This window comes from Pituophis catenifer, unplaced genomic scaffold (genome assembly GCF_029215685.1).
Source record: "Pituophis catenifer annectens isolate HBS135680 unplaced genomic scaffold, rPitCat1.0.hap2 SCAF_2, whole genome shotgun sequence".
NCBI classification, from domain to species: Eukaryota; Metazoa; Chordata; class Lepidosauria; order Squamata; family Colubridae; genus Pituophis; species Pituophis catenifer.
Genome location: NW_027256882.1, coordinates 193,272,521 through 193,286,066, shown reverse-complemented (window position 1 = coordinate 193,286,066; position 13,546 = coordinate 193,272,521). Strand labels below are relative to the sequence as shown.

The window sequence follows — 13,546 nt, the reverse complement described above, 5'->3', positions numbered from 1 at the left end:
ATTATTATAGCACTTTGATTCACTAGACTATAATGATTTCTAATACAACCAGATAATTGTTATATTTAAATGCTTAATTTAAAAAAAAAACTTGCTGCAAAGGTAATCTTCAATGTACGCTTAAATGAGATTGATACATCTGGATTAATACTGCTTGTTGAAACGACATGACTCTTCCCACCAGTTTTTAAAAATCAGATTTTATCTGGTAGCATAAATAAAAGGATTTTATGGCCTGGTCCTGCTAAACTCTTATAACTATAATGTTGTGAATGAACAATAACTCCAGAGTTAATCCTTGCCTGAAAGCAGCCTGATTGATTTGGTGCAATTGGTTGCCAAAATATAGTTAATTTCTAGAGCAGTGTTTCTTGAGTTTGGCAGCTTGAAGATGTGTGGACTTCAACTCCCAGAATTCTCCAGACAATTAATTGAGGAACTCTGAGAGTTGGTCCACACATTTTCAAGCTGCCGAAGTTTTTTTAAAAAAACACTGCTCTTATACCCATTCACAGGAATGAGTAAAACTGAAAAATGAAGGTGTGGTTTTTGAACCAAAGATGGCATTAGAAGAAGATAAAAAGTATACTGTAGACAATGAGTTAGTTATTCAAGTAAAAGTAGAGTTGCCAACTACTCAGAAACTCAGTCTTCAAAAACTGGCAGTTGGACTTCTTTCCCAGCATGGAGACCTGCCCCCCAGATGACATTCCCATTGATGCCACAGCAGCAGGAATCAATTACAAAATACTAGCACATCAACAGCAGGTTGTAGCTGGAAGCAGCAGGATAGACAATTGAGGGAAAACTTAAGGAATGATGTGGCTGAAGGCAAACATGCAAACATGAAGAAATATTCACTGGACTGACTAAAATATTGCAGATTTTTTTTGACTTTGCAACTATAAATATCAGTTTGTTGCGTTGGTTTCATGTTTAAATGAAAAAAACACACCCCAGAGCAGATACATAGAATATTTTATGGTTTTCCATATGAAGTCCCTTTTTTTGTCCCTAGAAATACATGACTCACTTACAATCCTATTATGTGTGCAAGGACCCATCCTGCTTTCTTACATATCCAAGTACGCATAATAAGAAGTGGTGGCAAAATAACATTTATTGGAGTCAAATTTGACTAAGTGAACTTCTTCTACTGATTTGCTGACTTGCTTTTACCCAGAACTATAGGAAGGCTTGGTGTGACCTTCTATTTTTTTATGCCTTCTATTATGTCAGGGAGTTCTGTTGATTCCCAAGACCTAAATTATTGGAGAACTTGTAAACATTTTTTAAAAAAGAAGCCCTGGTGGTGCAGTGGTTAAAATGAGTATTGCAGGCTAATTCACTGCTCAAATCCTGGAGTTTGATCCTGACAGGCTCAAAGTTGACTCAGCCTTCCATCTTTCTAAAGTCAGTAAAATGAGAACCCAGATTGTTGGAGGCAATATGCTGACTCTGTAAATTGCTTAGAGTGTGCTGTAAAGCACTATGGAGTAGTATATAAGTCTAATTGTGATTGCTATTGCTATTTTAAAAAACCTCAAGATTTCAGTCTTAGGGTTTTTCCTCTTTCTCCTTTGATCTCCACAGGACCCAGGGGACTCCAAGTGAAAGCTGAAAATTAGTCTGTCACGATGGGTGAAATAGAGCAGATGAAGCAGGAAGCTGAGCAGCTGAAGAAGCAGATTGAGGTAATGCTGAGAACAAGAGGGAAATGGCTGAGATGGGACCGTTTTCCACCACTTTAAGTGAGGATAAAGGCTGAAGTATGAAACCCCCATTCATATTTCATCTATAAAATCATGAGCAACCTCCTCAGCCTCAGCTCCCTATCTGCAACACTGAAGATGGTATCTCACACAATTATTTTAAAGATTATAACTCAGATAATGCTCAGTTGTCAGTGGTGCATGAGATTAAACCTGTAAGCACCATATTCCTGAAGATGCCCTTGGGGCCTCCCAGCCTCCCTGCTGTGGCTCATCAGGTTGCTCTTATTTTTATTTATTTTTAGCCAGTTTGCTCTAGTGGTGAAGGTGCTGACCTAGAAAACAGGAGACTGACAGTGGGGCTAGAACTGGAGTTCTGGCCCCACTTTAGACATGAAAGCCTGCTGCATGATTCTCAGCCCAATCCACCTCACAGAATTATTGTGGGGGAAACAGAAAAAGGAAGGAGTATTAGGTATGTTCACTGCCTTGGGTTATTTATAAAGTAATAAAAGCAGGATAAAAATCTAATAACTAAATAAATAGAATATAAAACTTTCACATTGCAAAACAAAATGCTATCGTGTTTCCACTATATCGTAGACTGTCTCTGGGCCGAAATGGGCTCCTTAGAAAACAAAAGTGGGGCTTGTTGCAAACTAGTGATTTATTGTGCCAATTTACCCTTCCACCCAGGCATACACACAGAGAGAGAGAGAGAGAGAGAGAGAGAGAGAGAGAGAGAGAGAGAGAGAGAGAGAGAGAGACAAAAATGAAACTAAAGAAAGAAAGACTGGGTGGATCTGAGAAAATAAAGAGCATACACACTGCCTCACTTTACGACCTTTTCTGCCACAGTTGTGAATCACTGAAGTTATTAAGTTAGTAACACAGTTGTTAAGCGAATCTGGCTCCCCTTTGCTTGACTTTGCTTGTCAGAAGGTCACAGAACATGATCACACAATGCAGAGACACTGCCATAACTGTCATAAATATGAGTCAGTTGCCAAGCATCTGAATTTTGATCACATGAATATGGGGAGGCTGCAACAGTTGTGTGAAAAATCCAGAAGTTAATTCAAGACTTTGATCCAATTACATTTTCTTTGCCTAATCTTCATCACAGGGCTGTTGTGAAAATAACTCATTTTACCTACTTAGGAAGAAAAGTGGTGAATAAATACTGGTACACAGTTTAGCAACAAGTGGATTGTTAACTATTGTTTTTCAAAGAAAATTGAAATGTTGGTTATTGAAGGGCAATTTCATGATACAGGGGCCACAATTTGGGAAGTGTTCTTTGCTATATTTTTCATTCTAAAAAAAATTCAGTCAATGCTCCCCCCTCCCACCTATTTGGGATTGATTGTGATCTTTGATTTCTTTTTTGGGAGCAGACTTGATTTTTTTGACTTTGTTGCAGCTTATTTGAAATCACAACAAAATGATACTTTTTTTACAAATTACTAGAGACAGGCCATATTCTTACTCTCAGGAATATTGTTTCATCCCACTCTTTAGCTCTCTGGCATAAGTCATTATTCTCTCCTTGTACCCAGGACACCATTCGTGCTGCTGGCCTATTCCTACAATATGTAGTTTAGAACTTATCCTCTTCTAGCCAAGGTAGCCATATGCAACTATTGTCATGATTACTGGGACATGTGCACAGCAATACAATTGCCATATGCTCTCATTTAACTTTAACAATTCACATGGACTTTTAAAAGGCAAAGGAATGATGACCAAACAGCTAGGAAGCTGTGGGAGCATTTCAGTGCTTCTCAAGTCTTATTTGCAAACCACCAAATAAATGCATGTCAGTATATGTATACAATACTGAAAAACATGGGGGTGGGGAGAAAACAATTGCTTGTATTTTGTTTTTGTAGGGATTTGGGTTGAGGGAATTTGTTACTCCAAGTCACCAGTTGCATGACATTCTTTCCACTTCTGTTGGTCAGCTGGAAGGGAAAAATAACCCTGAGTTCTGACTAAGTGAAGGGTGTTTTTTCCCTTAAAGGCTGAGATAAATGAAAATGGTCACAGGTTAGTTTGAAACAGCTTCATAAAGGATAGAGTAGGGGTGTCAAACTCGATTTTATTGAGGGCAGCATCAGGGTTGTGTTTGACCTTGGAGGGCTGCGGGGGCATGGCCAGGGGGCATGGCCAGAGGGGGCATGACAGCACTCTGCCTCCTGCAACACTCTGCCAGCCAAAACAGGGTGCCGGGGTTAATTACAAAATGTGGGATTTGCTTTGTGACATCCAGATCCAGCAAGCAAGGGATGTGACTGCACAGAAAATACACTTTTGTTTGGTTATGAAGAAATATCCCCAAAATATCCCCAAAGATGTAGACTAAATGTAGACTGACTTTTACAGTTAGGGTTAGTGTTAGTGAAAAATCCTCACTCCCATTCTACCCCAGAGGAATTATAATGCAAAATCCTCACCCCACAATTAGAGCAACCACAATTCCCTCACTAACCTGCTTTCCACGTTCTCTTGTGTGCAGGGCAACAAAAGAAGACCATGAGACTACCAGTTAAAGAAAAGTGCAATCAGACCTTCCAACTTCTCGGAGGAAAAAAGATCTCGCAAAGTTAGAAGGTCTGATTGAACTTTTTTTTTACTGGTAGTCCCACGGTCTTCTTTTGCATGACGGAGAATGGAGCTGGAAAGCAGGTTAGTGAGGGAATTGTGGTTGCTGCAAGGTTTTGCAGGAGGCTGTCCAGGCCAAAAACAGGGCATGGGGGGGGCTGCACATGTTCCCCCGTGCCCCATTTTTGCTAGCAGAGGCACCACAGGCCAGTCCTTTGGTATTTCCAGGCCAGCCCCGTGGGCCAGATCTAAGCACCCTGCAGGCTGGATCCAGCCTGCAGGCCTTGAGTTTGACACCCCTGGGATAGAGGTTAGAAATGCTGGGGGTATCAAAATGTCATCTCTTGCCTTTTCTCTTTCAGGAAGCTCGAAAAGCTTGTGCTGATACTACACTTGCTCAGGTAGGAAATGCTAACAGTACATTACTCTGTTTAAAACAAGTTTGCCTGAATGGGTAAGTCTAACACAAATTCAAGAGAACTGCAGGTTCAGCAACTGACTTGATACAGCCCATTAGTGAAAACCTTTTGGAATAGGAGCTAAATTTCTTCTTCCCTGTATAGCTTGTTGCTGACATGGAAGTGGTTGGGCGCATACAGCTGCGGACACGGAGAACTTTGCGTGGACATCTGGCCAAGATCTATGCTTGTCACTGGTCCACAGATTCCAAGTAAGTAATGGTATATAGCAGTGTTTCTTAGCCTTGACAAATTTAAGATGTATGAAGTTGAAGTCCACACATCTTAAAATTGCCAAGGTTGAGAAACACTAGTATATGAGAAAAAGACAGGTGGTATTTTTCCTTTCTATCTTATTCCATTGAGTCCCTTCCCAGTGACCCAGCCCAGTTACTCAAACAAATTAGCTGACCAAAGGCTCTTATTATCTGTGCTATTCAGAGAAGGAGAGGATTGCTGTTGTCTGCTTTTTTCAATTTTCAATTTGAACACTTTGGATTTTGGGGACAACTCATGCCTTTCATAAAGTCTTTAATTCTACTTATCTCCAACCAAAATAGTAAATAAATTAATTAACTGCATTTTTACCTTAATTTTCCTGCAAGGAACTCAAGATAGCATATCTCATTTTTCTTTTGTCTACCTTTTTACATTCTATGGAAACCATGAAGTTTCCCCATGCAATTTTCTGGCTGCCCTGCTCAGAAAAATAATAGGCAACAATGAGCAGGAATATAGATGTCCATCTGCAGGAACGAAAGTTCTCCCCTTTTCATCAAGATCACTGTTCAGAAAAACAGTAATCTTGACCATGTCAATGTAAGGACTAGTTAAATCTTCTTTCTTCCAGTCATCTTTAATTAGTCTTGTTTGAGGAATATGGGAGGGAGAACAAAAAATATAAGATAACAAAATTGTGTGAATTGGCATATCCTAACCTCTCCCACCATTGACACTCACTACCCAGTCCATTTGCCTGTGGAATCACCGAAGAGTTCATTCCAAAGAGATCAGCCCTCCCCTTGCAAAGTTGGTTACCCCTGCTGCCCTTTTCCATCATTTGAATCATCCAACAACCTGAAATATTTATTAGAATGAGAGATAATGATGAGGCTAAGATCATCAAATAAGTTTCTAATAGAAGAGAATATATATAACTCAGGGTTGAACTGTGGAGTACTTGGTGCTCTCAGAGCTTGGTTGTTTGCTAGTAGGCATTTCATTACCAAACTACCATGTTTTCCCAAAAATAGGACCTACCCCGAAAATAAGCCCTAGCCCAATTTACACACCTGTGCCTAATATAAGCCCTACCCCAAAAATTAAGCCTTAATGAAGAGGGGTGGGCGTGGCCAGCATAGGAGGCAGTGAGCACTTGTGGGCCGATGGTATCTGGCAGCAGCTACAGCCTACACAGCACAGGTGAGTTGAATACCTGTGCAAGCAGCAGGCCAAAGCCGAGGTGCAGGGGGAGGCAAGTGATCTGGACATGCCACAAGGGCTGTGGAAAAGCCAAGTGGCGGTGAGCCGAAGCAGCAGCTGGCCACAAGAGGCTCATCTTTGTGTGGTGACACTGGCAGCAGACAGAAGCAGAAGCAAGGGGAAGGCAAGCAATCCAGATGCACTGCACAGGCCATGGGAAAGCTGTGTGGTGGTGGCTGGCTGCGGGAAGCTCGTCTTCACATCCCTTGGCTTGTCTGCAGACTGAGCAGTATGCTAAGATCCCCTGCCTTCTGCATGCATTGGGATTGCCTGCCTTCTGCTCTGTGCCTTCCACTTTGTGCATCCCCAGAGTTCACTGACCAAGGGACTGGTGGGCCGCAGTTCCCGCCAGATATTATTGGTCTCCAAGCACTTTCTGGATCTTGCGTGCGCACCAGGGGGCAAGGCACCAAGCTGGGCTGATCACCCTGAAATTATGTTTCCCTGATAATAAGCCCTAGTGCTTATTTTGGGGCCCAAAAGAAAATAAGACTGCGTCTTATTTTTGGGAAAACACAGTAAGTAATATGATGTTACTTAGTTGGGTAATGAAATATCTGCAAACAAACAACTAGTTTAGAAAGTACCAATGACTCTATAATAAGTTCCTTTCTATCTGTGAATAAAATATACATGGTACATTTCATGAAGTATATACTGTAAATGTAAATTGGTTATCATACAATAGAAATAGCAGTAAAATGAATAATTTTGTATTCTGAACCATACATGTAATCCCTCCCCCCCACACACACACTTCTACCCTCCCATCTCTTGGCTATGAATACTTTGCTATAAGATGGAGAACAAAATCACCTTGAAGGTGCATTATGTAAGGTTGGGTGGTGGAGAGGTGGACTTGATGCACTTTAACCTTCAGATCCCAATTGATCCCAATGATAACACCTTTCTTCACTTATAGACTTCTGGTCAGTGCTTCACAAGATGGAAAACTAATTGTATGGGATACTTATACAACCAACAAGGTAGGAGATACTTAAGCAAATAGATGATATGTCCACAATCTGTTAGCAAGCAATGCTAGAAATGAAAAGTGACTGCTAGCATTTTGCCTCTGAGATTACTTTCTAGACCAGGGGTTTCAAACTCAAGGCCTGCGGGCCATCCTGTAAATGGTAAGGGACCGGCCCATATTGCTTCAGCCCATCCCATCCCATTCCGGTGGGGGTGCTTGAGCGCAGGAGGCAGCGGGTGCATGTGTGCGCAGGCCCGGCGCACATCATCTCGGCAGGTGTGAGTGCGCACGGGAGGCAGACCCGCTGCCTGCCAGAATGGGATGGGCCGGGCCAAGCGAAATGATATGGGCCGGCCCCTTACTGTTTCCAGGATAGTCGTGCTTACCGGCCTTTCAGGTATGTGTGCACAGGGGGGAGGTGTCTGGCAGCAAGGGCTCCACAGCTGGCCCTCCAAAAAGCAGGCATAGCACCGGCAACAGGCAGAGTTGGGGGGGAGGCAGACCACAGAACACACCTACTCCATCCCTGGGACAGAGCAGGTGGCTGCCCAGCACATCCAGCAGGCTGGACATACACCTCTGCCTCTGGCTACTGCTGCCATTGGCCCCCCTATTCTGTCCCGTCTGTTATGGCTTGCAGTTGGAGAGCAGGTCACTGCTGGTCATCTCCTCGGCCCCCTCGCAGGTCTTGCCCTTGGCCCATGCATGGAGCACATTCCCCTCATGCACCCAAAGTACCTTGGCACCGCTGTGGGCTGCTGCCACCACCGAGGCTGCCAGCAGCTCATGCAAGTCCATTAGGCCGCTGTCATCGCCGCCTGGAGCACCAGGTCAAACAGCCCAAAGGAGGTGAAGCAGCCAGTTGGAAAAGCCGAGTAGAGGTGGTAGAGCACGTCCAGGCCCAGCAGACAAAAGAAGGCCACTGCGAGCGGGTTAAGCCGGATCTCCATTGGCCACCCAGGCTCAGACGGGATTTCATGCCTCCCCCCCATCTCTGCTGGACCTGGGCGGCCATGGTGCCAATGGGGATTTGGTTTTCCCCACTCACAGTGGCCATCTGTTGCCTGCTGGGCCTGGGCGTACCCTATACCTCTACTTGGCCTTTCTAGCTAGCTGCTTCGCCTCCTTCGGGCTGGGCAGGTCTGCTGAGCAGCAGTGGCAGCAGCCTACAGCAGGGCCATGGTGCATCAGGTGCGTGAGGGGAAGGGCAAGGGCAAGAGCAAGATCTGTGAGGGGGCTGAGAAGATGACTAGTGATGACCTGCTCTCTAACTGCAAACCAAAACAGACAGTGGGACGGAGTAACCGCGTCCAGCGGTCTGCATGGACAGCCAGCCCGGTGATGGCAGTGGGCTCCAGAGCCACAGCATGCATGACCTAAGGGGTCGGCAGGCTGTGGCTACAGCAGGAAACCATCCACCCTGCACACATAGGGCGGCAAGCGTGCAATGGCCAACAGTTTCCTGATGTAGCTGCCCTGCCCGCTGCCTCACCTCACCTCATCCCACGGGATGAGCCTCCCGCCCACTTCCCCTCCAACCAGAGACCCCTGGATTCCCTCCCCAACCCCACCTGGTTTCCATAGGCACCACCCACGTGAGTGATTTCAAACTGGCCACGCCCCCAGGCCATGCCCAGTCGGCTGCCCTGACCATGCCCCTCCTCCCCCCTTGGCCCCAGAGGACAACTATAATGCTGATCCAGCTCTCAATGAAATTGAGTTTGACACCCCTGTTCTAGACTATTCCTATTATAGCTGTTGCTTTTCTCACCTCTGACGAAGAAGCTAATAGTGGATTTCTGTCCTACTCTTTAATTGCAGGTTCATGCCATCCCTCTCAAGTCTTCTTGGGTCATGACTTGTGCCTACGCTCCATCAGGGAATTTTGTGGCCTGTGGAGGTCTTGACAATATCTGCTCCATCTACAACCTCAAGAGTCGTGAAGGAAGTGTGAAAGTGAACAGGGAGCTTGCAGCTCATTCAGGTGATCTTTTGCTCTAAGTCTTGGCAAAACTGTAGCTACAATCCATGGGAAAAAAGCAAAACAAAATATAATATTGCAACAGGAATGGTTGAGAAACAATTTCCATTTAAAACAAGCATGTTTTTGTAGCTCTCCAGATGAGGAATAAATTTTTTTTGAGAATTTACACATTGTTGCTCCAACAATCAAAAGTTGGTTGCAAGCTTATGGATAGTGACTTACATCTGAATTAACATCTCAGAAAGCAGAGACTGCTAGGTAAGGTGTCCATATGACTAGCAGAAGTAGACTAAAAAAAATTATTTAAATACAAATAGTATAATTTCATAGAATGAAAAATTATAATTTTTTGAGCTACATAATTACTGTGTGCTGCAAAATTCAGCTTCTGTTGACAAAAAACTAAATATCTCTGGAAGAGATAATAAAATGTGTCCTGTATAAGTCTTAGCCTCTTTGTTCCCTTCAACAATATTCCTCTTCTCTTACTCCTGCTCTGCAGGCTACCTCTCCTGCTGCCGATTCCTGGATGACAATAATATTGTAACTAGCTCTGGGGACACCACTTGGTGAGTACTTCTGTCTATGGTGTATGAACTGGCCAGCAAGCAACCATATGGGTATCCTTATTTATTTAGCAATAGCAATGTCATTTAGTGGCCACCCTGGAGCCTTTTCCCCTGGCTTCCCTGGAACTACTTAGACTTATATACTGTCCCACAGTGCTATACAGCACTTTTTGTACAGTTTACAATGTCAGCATATTGCCCTCAACTATCTGTATCCTCATTTTACTGACCTTGGAATGGAAGGTTGAATCAAAGGCTCACCTCGGAATGGAAGGTTGAGCCCCGTCAGGATTGAACTTCAGGCAGTTGGCAAAGTTTGCTTATAATACTACACTCGAACCACTGTGCCACCAGGGCTCCTACCTATTTTTTATTTTTATTGCCTAACTCAGCTAACTGCTACTGTGCCTTAAATCTAGGTTTAATACTCTAACCCAAGGGTGTTAAACTTGCTGTGTCATGTTGCCATCGTGTGAAGTTTTGCAATGTTTTTCCCATTCACAGAGCTGGGGTGGGTATGGCCTGCACGTGATGCATCCAGCCTGTGGGTCACCTGACACCCCTGCCTCACCTATTTCACCCTTCTCCCAAATTGGAGGTCTTCAGATGTGCTCTACTCCCATAATTCTCAACCAGGATGAGGCAGCCAGTGTGGATTAGAGAAATCTAAGGGAGGACCAAATATCAATGTTTGTTCCAAAATGTTAAGACTCTGCTGGTGGCACTTCCTTGCCTCACCCATATTCTTCCTTTAAAGGGTATTCTAGCTGCTGATTTCTTTTTCTTTTTAAGTGTTGTTTGCATACTCATTGCATGATGTCATCTCTATTTGATCCTAAGGGATCAAGGGCATAGCTGTTTTCGTTAAACTCTGACCACAAACTCTGCCACTGCTACTTCCTTTTTATATCATCCCCTGCTAGGGGATCCGCCAAGAATAGACACCCAATTTAAGCCCTATTTGTGAAAAAAGTCTGCTGAATTTTGCTGCATAAAGAGGAAAACCTGGTGAAGAATGTTTAACTCTGCTAGCTTCCATTCTGCCAACACCCATTTGGCACTGTCTGTCGGGTCCAAAAGGTCAGCTCTGGTTGGTCTTCCAATGGGGAAGAAGTGATTGAGAGATCTTTGGCTGAATCTAACTTTAGATCAAAATGACCAAATTGCATAACGAGAGGACCTTTTTGCAATTAGGAGGCTGTTTACATATTTAAATGTGGGAAAAATAGAAGGGGGAAGATATGCTGGATATGTTTGCCATCTTGAGTTATTTGTAAAAATAATAAAAGCAGGATACAAATGAATGAATGAATGAATGAATATCCTACTTTATATATTATTCCCCCTGAGTTTATAGCAATTTTATTGTTAGATTATTTTTGAATACAGCTGCCTAGATCTGTAAGTATTCCAAGCCTGTACCAAATAGGAAGGGGATCAAAATAGCTACTCAGTGCAGCCTAAGCAACTTCTTCCTCCTCTTACAGCATTCTGTGGGATATTGAGACAGGGCATGAGAAGAGCACATTCATAGGACACACTGGGGACTGCATGAGCCTGGCAGTCTCTCCGGACTTCAAGCTTTTTATTTCAGGAGCCTGTGATGCCAGTGCCAAGCTGTGGGACATCCGAGAAGCAGCTTGTCGCCAGACATTTATAGGACATGACTCAGATATCAATGCCATTTCAGTAAGTTTCTGAAGCCCTTCCTGGAACTGAGGGTGGAAGTGAGCTGGAACCTGAAAAAATGTCAAAGATTAGGGCAGAATAACCTGCAGAAGACAACAGAAGCAAATGATCTCTCTCTTTCTCTCTCTCTCCCTCTCTCCCCCTCCCCCTCTCTCCCTAGTTCTTCCCCAGTGGGGAAGCCATTTGCACTGGTTCAGATGATGCCTCCTGTCGCCTCTTTGACCTTCGGGCAGATCAAGAGCTCATCAGCTTTGCTCATGAGACCATTATGTGTGGAATTACCTCAGTCGCTTTCTCCCGTAGCGGGCGCCTCCTCCTGGCCGGATATGATGATTTTAATTGCAATATCTGGGATAGTCTGAAAGCAGAGCGTGTGGGTGAGTCAAGGCTACAGTTCTGATGGTTTTCCTCTCACTTTTTTTACATTCACAGAAAAATGTGCATGGAGTAATGTATATCCATTTGGGAACAGACTTTTTTTTTTTAAAACATCATGACCTAATATAATCTAAAATTAGAAGAATGGGAGACTGAGCAAAATCAAATGTCAGTTTCCCTTATTCCAACATGAAAGTGTTCCTTTTTCCTGATCACTCTTTAATCTTCAAGCTGTGAATAGCACAGCTCAGTTCTACCCAATCTGTTGGTTGCTGGAGGGTGCTGGCATATAGGTTGCATTTTGTTCCTCTCTCACTTATCAAGAATGAAAGATGAATTATACTCCACTGCAGATGGATTCTCTTCATACATTCCTTGTCTGAATGGAACCTTTCCTCTAGATAACTGTGCCATCAGAGGGGAGGTGAATGACAAGTGAGGGCTACCTGTGCTTCCCAAAATTTGGAACTCTGCTCAGAGATTTGCTGAGTTTAAGCAAAATAATTTTCCTCCAAATTCAGTGCCTCTCCAAAAACTGTGGGTCTTGTCTTTAATATTGTGGTTCTTAGGGTGTTTTAATACTGTGTTTTAAACATTAAATTATCCACCTTAATCATCATAGTAGATCATGAACCATTATTATTTAAACCCACAGGCCTTCTGTCTGGACACGATAATAGGGTGAGCTGTTTGGGAGTAACTGCAGATGGCATGGCTGCAGCAACTGGCTCTTGGGACAGTTTCCTCAAAGTCTGGAACTGAAGATGCTGTTTGAAAAGAAGAGTGAATTTGGAGAGGCTTTTTCAGATGTACCTTTGAGTACCACAGTTGACATTTTTATTCTATGCAGATATTGGTTCATACTACACTTACCTCCCTAAGGGGAAGCTCAGGAAAAGAACCCACACAGGTCAATTCTTCTGATACTCTTTGAAACCTTCCCCAAACTCAGGGGTCCATTTCTGTGACTGCCTCCAGGTGTGACATCAGCAAGGTAGCAGTTCCTACTCACTCTGCCCAAATTAGAGACCCTCAAGAAATTTCTAAATGAATCCCTTATTTCCCATCCCTCAACTTCTGATTTTCCATGTTATGACTACCACAGACTTCAGACACATCCAGTTATAGTTTGTCCTTGGACGTGTCTTCAAGTGGTTTATCACAGCAAGTATTCTGCAATGAACTTTATTCACTTTTCTCTTTGAGAAATATATTAGCTCATTGTTTTACTCTACACATTGCCTGGGAAGGAGTTTGTTGCTCCTGTTTTGAGCACTGGAGCCAGGAATGCTTAAAGTAATCTTATTGATTATCTGTGTATAGGTATTTTTCTCATTCCACTTAATTCCATATCTTGCACTTAGCATTTCGGCATCCTTTAGGCTCCTTCAAGTCACTGCTTCATGATGTAATTATTATAAAGTTGTTTTATAGCCCAGGCAAAATAAAACTGAAACATTGGATAGACTAGCTCAAGTTGCATTATTTGAGGCCATGTTCTGGAGCTCAGGCTCAGACAGAATTGTTCAGAAGATTCAAAACAATTATACCATTAAGCTTTATTGTATTGCATTATTAACACGGTATTGTAATTAGGGATAAAATACAGAACCTTAGAAACTGCAATAGGAACCTCCTCCTGTCATTGATAAGTAAATCCATTGAGATCAATTTCTTTGAACATTTTGACTTTT

At 43.2% G+C, this 13,546-nt stretch overlaps 1 protein-coding gene across 1 annotated transcript; it reads left to right on the top strand.

Moving 5' to 3' along the window:
* The first annotated feature begins 1,637 nt into the window (after window positions 1–1,637).
* GNB3 (G protein subunit beta 3) lies at window positions 1,638–12,710 on the top strand. The gene is made up of 9 exons (XM_070935340.1): window positions 1,638–1,694; window positions 4,679–4,717; window positions 4,880–4,986; window positions 7,179–7,242; window positions 9,054–9,216; window positions 9,719–9,785; window positions 11,273–11,474; window positions 11,635–11,851; window positions 12,508–12,710. Exons 1-9 carry the CDS (start codon window positions 1,638–1,640, stop codon window positions 12,612–12,614), a joined length of 1,023 nt encoding a protein of 340 aa, XP_070791441.1. The 3' UTR covers window positions 12,615–12,710.
* The last annotated feature ends 836 nt before the right edge of the window (window positions 12,711–13,546 follow it).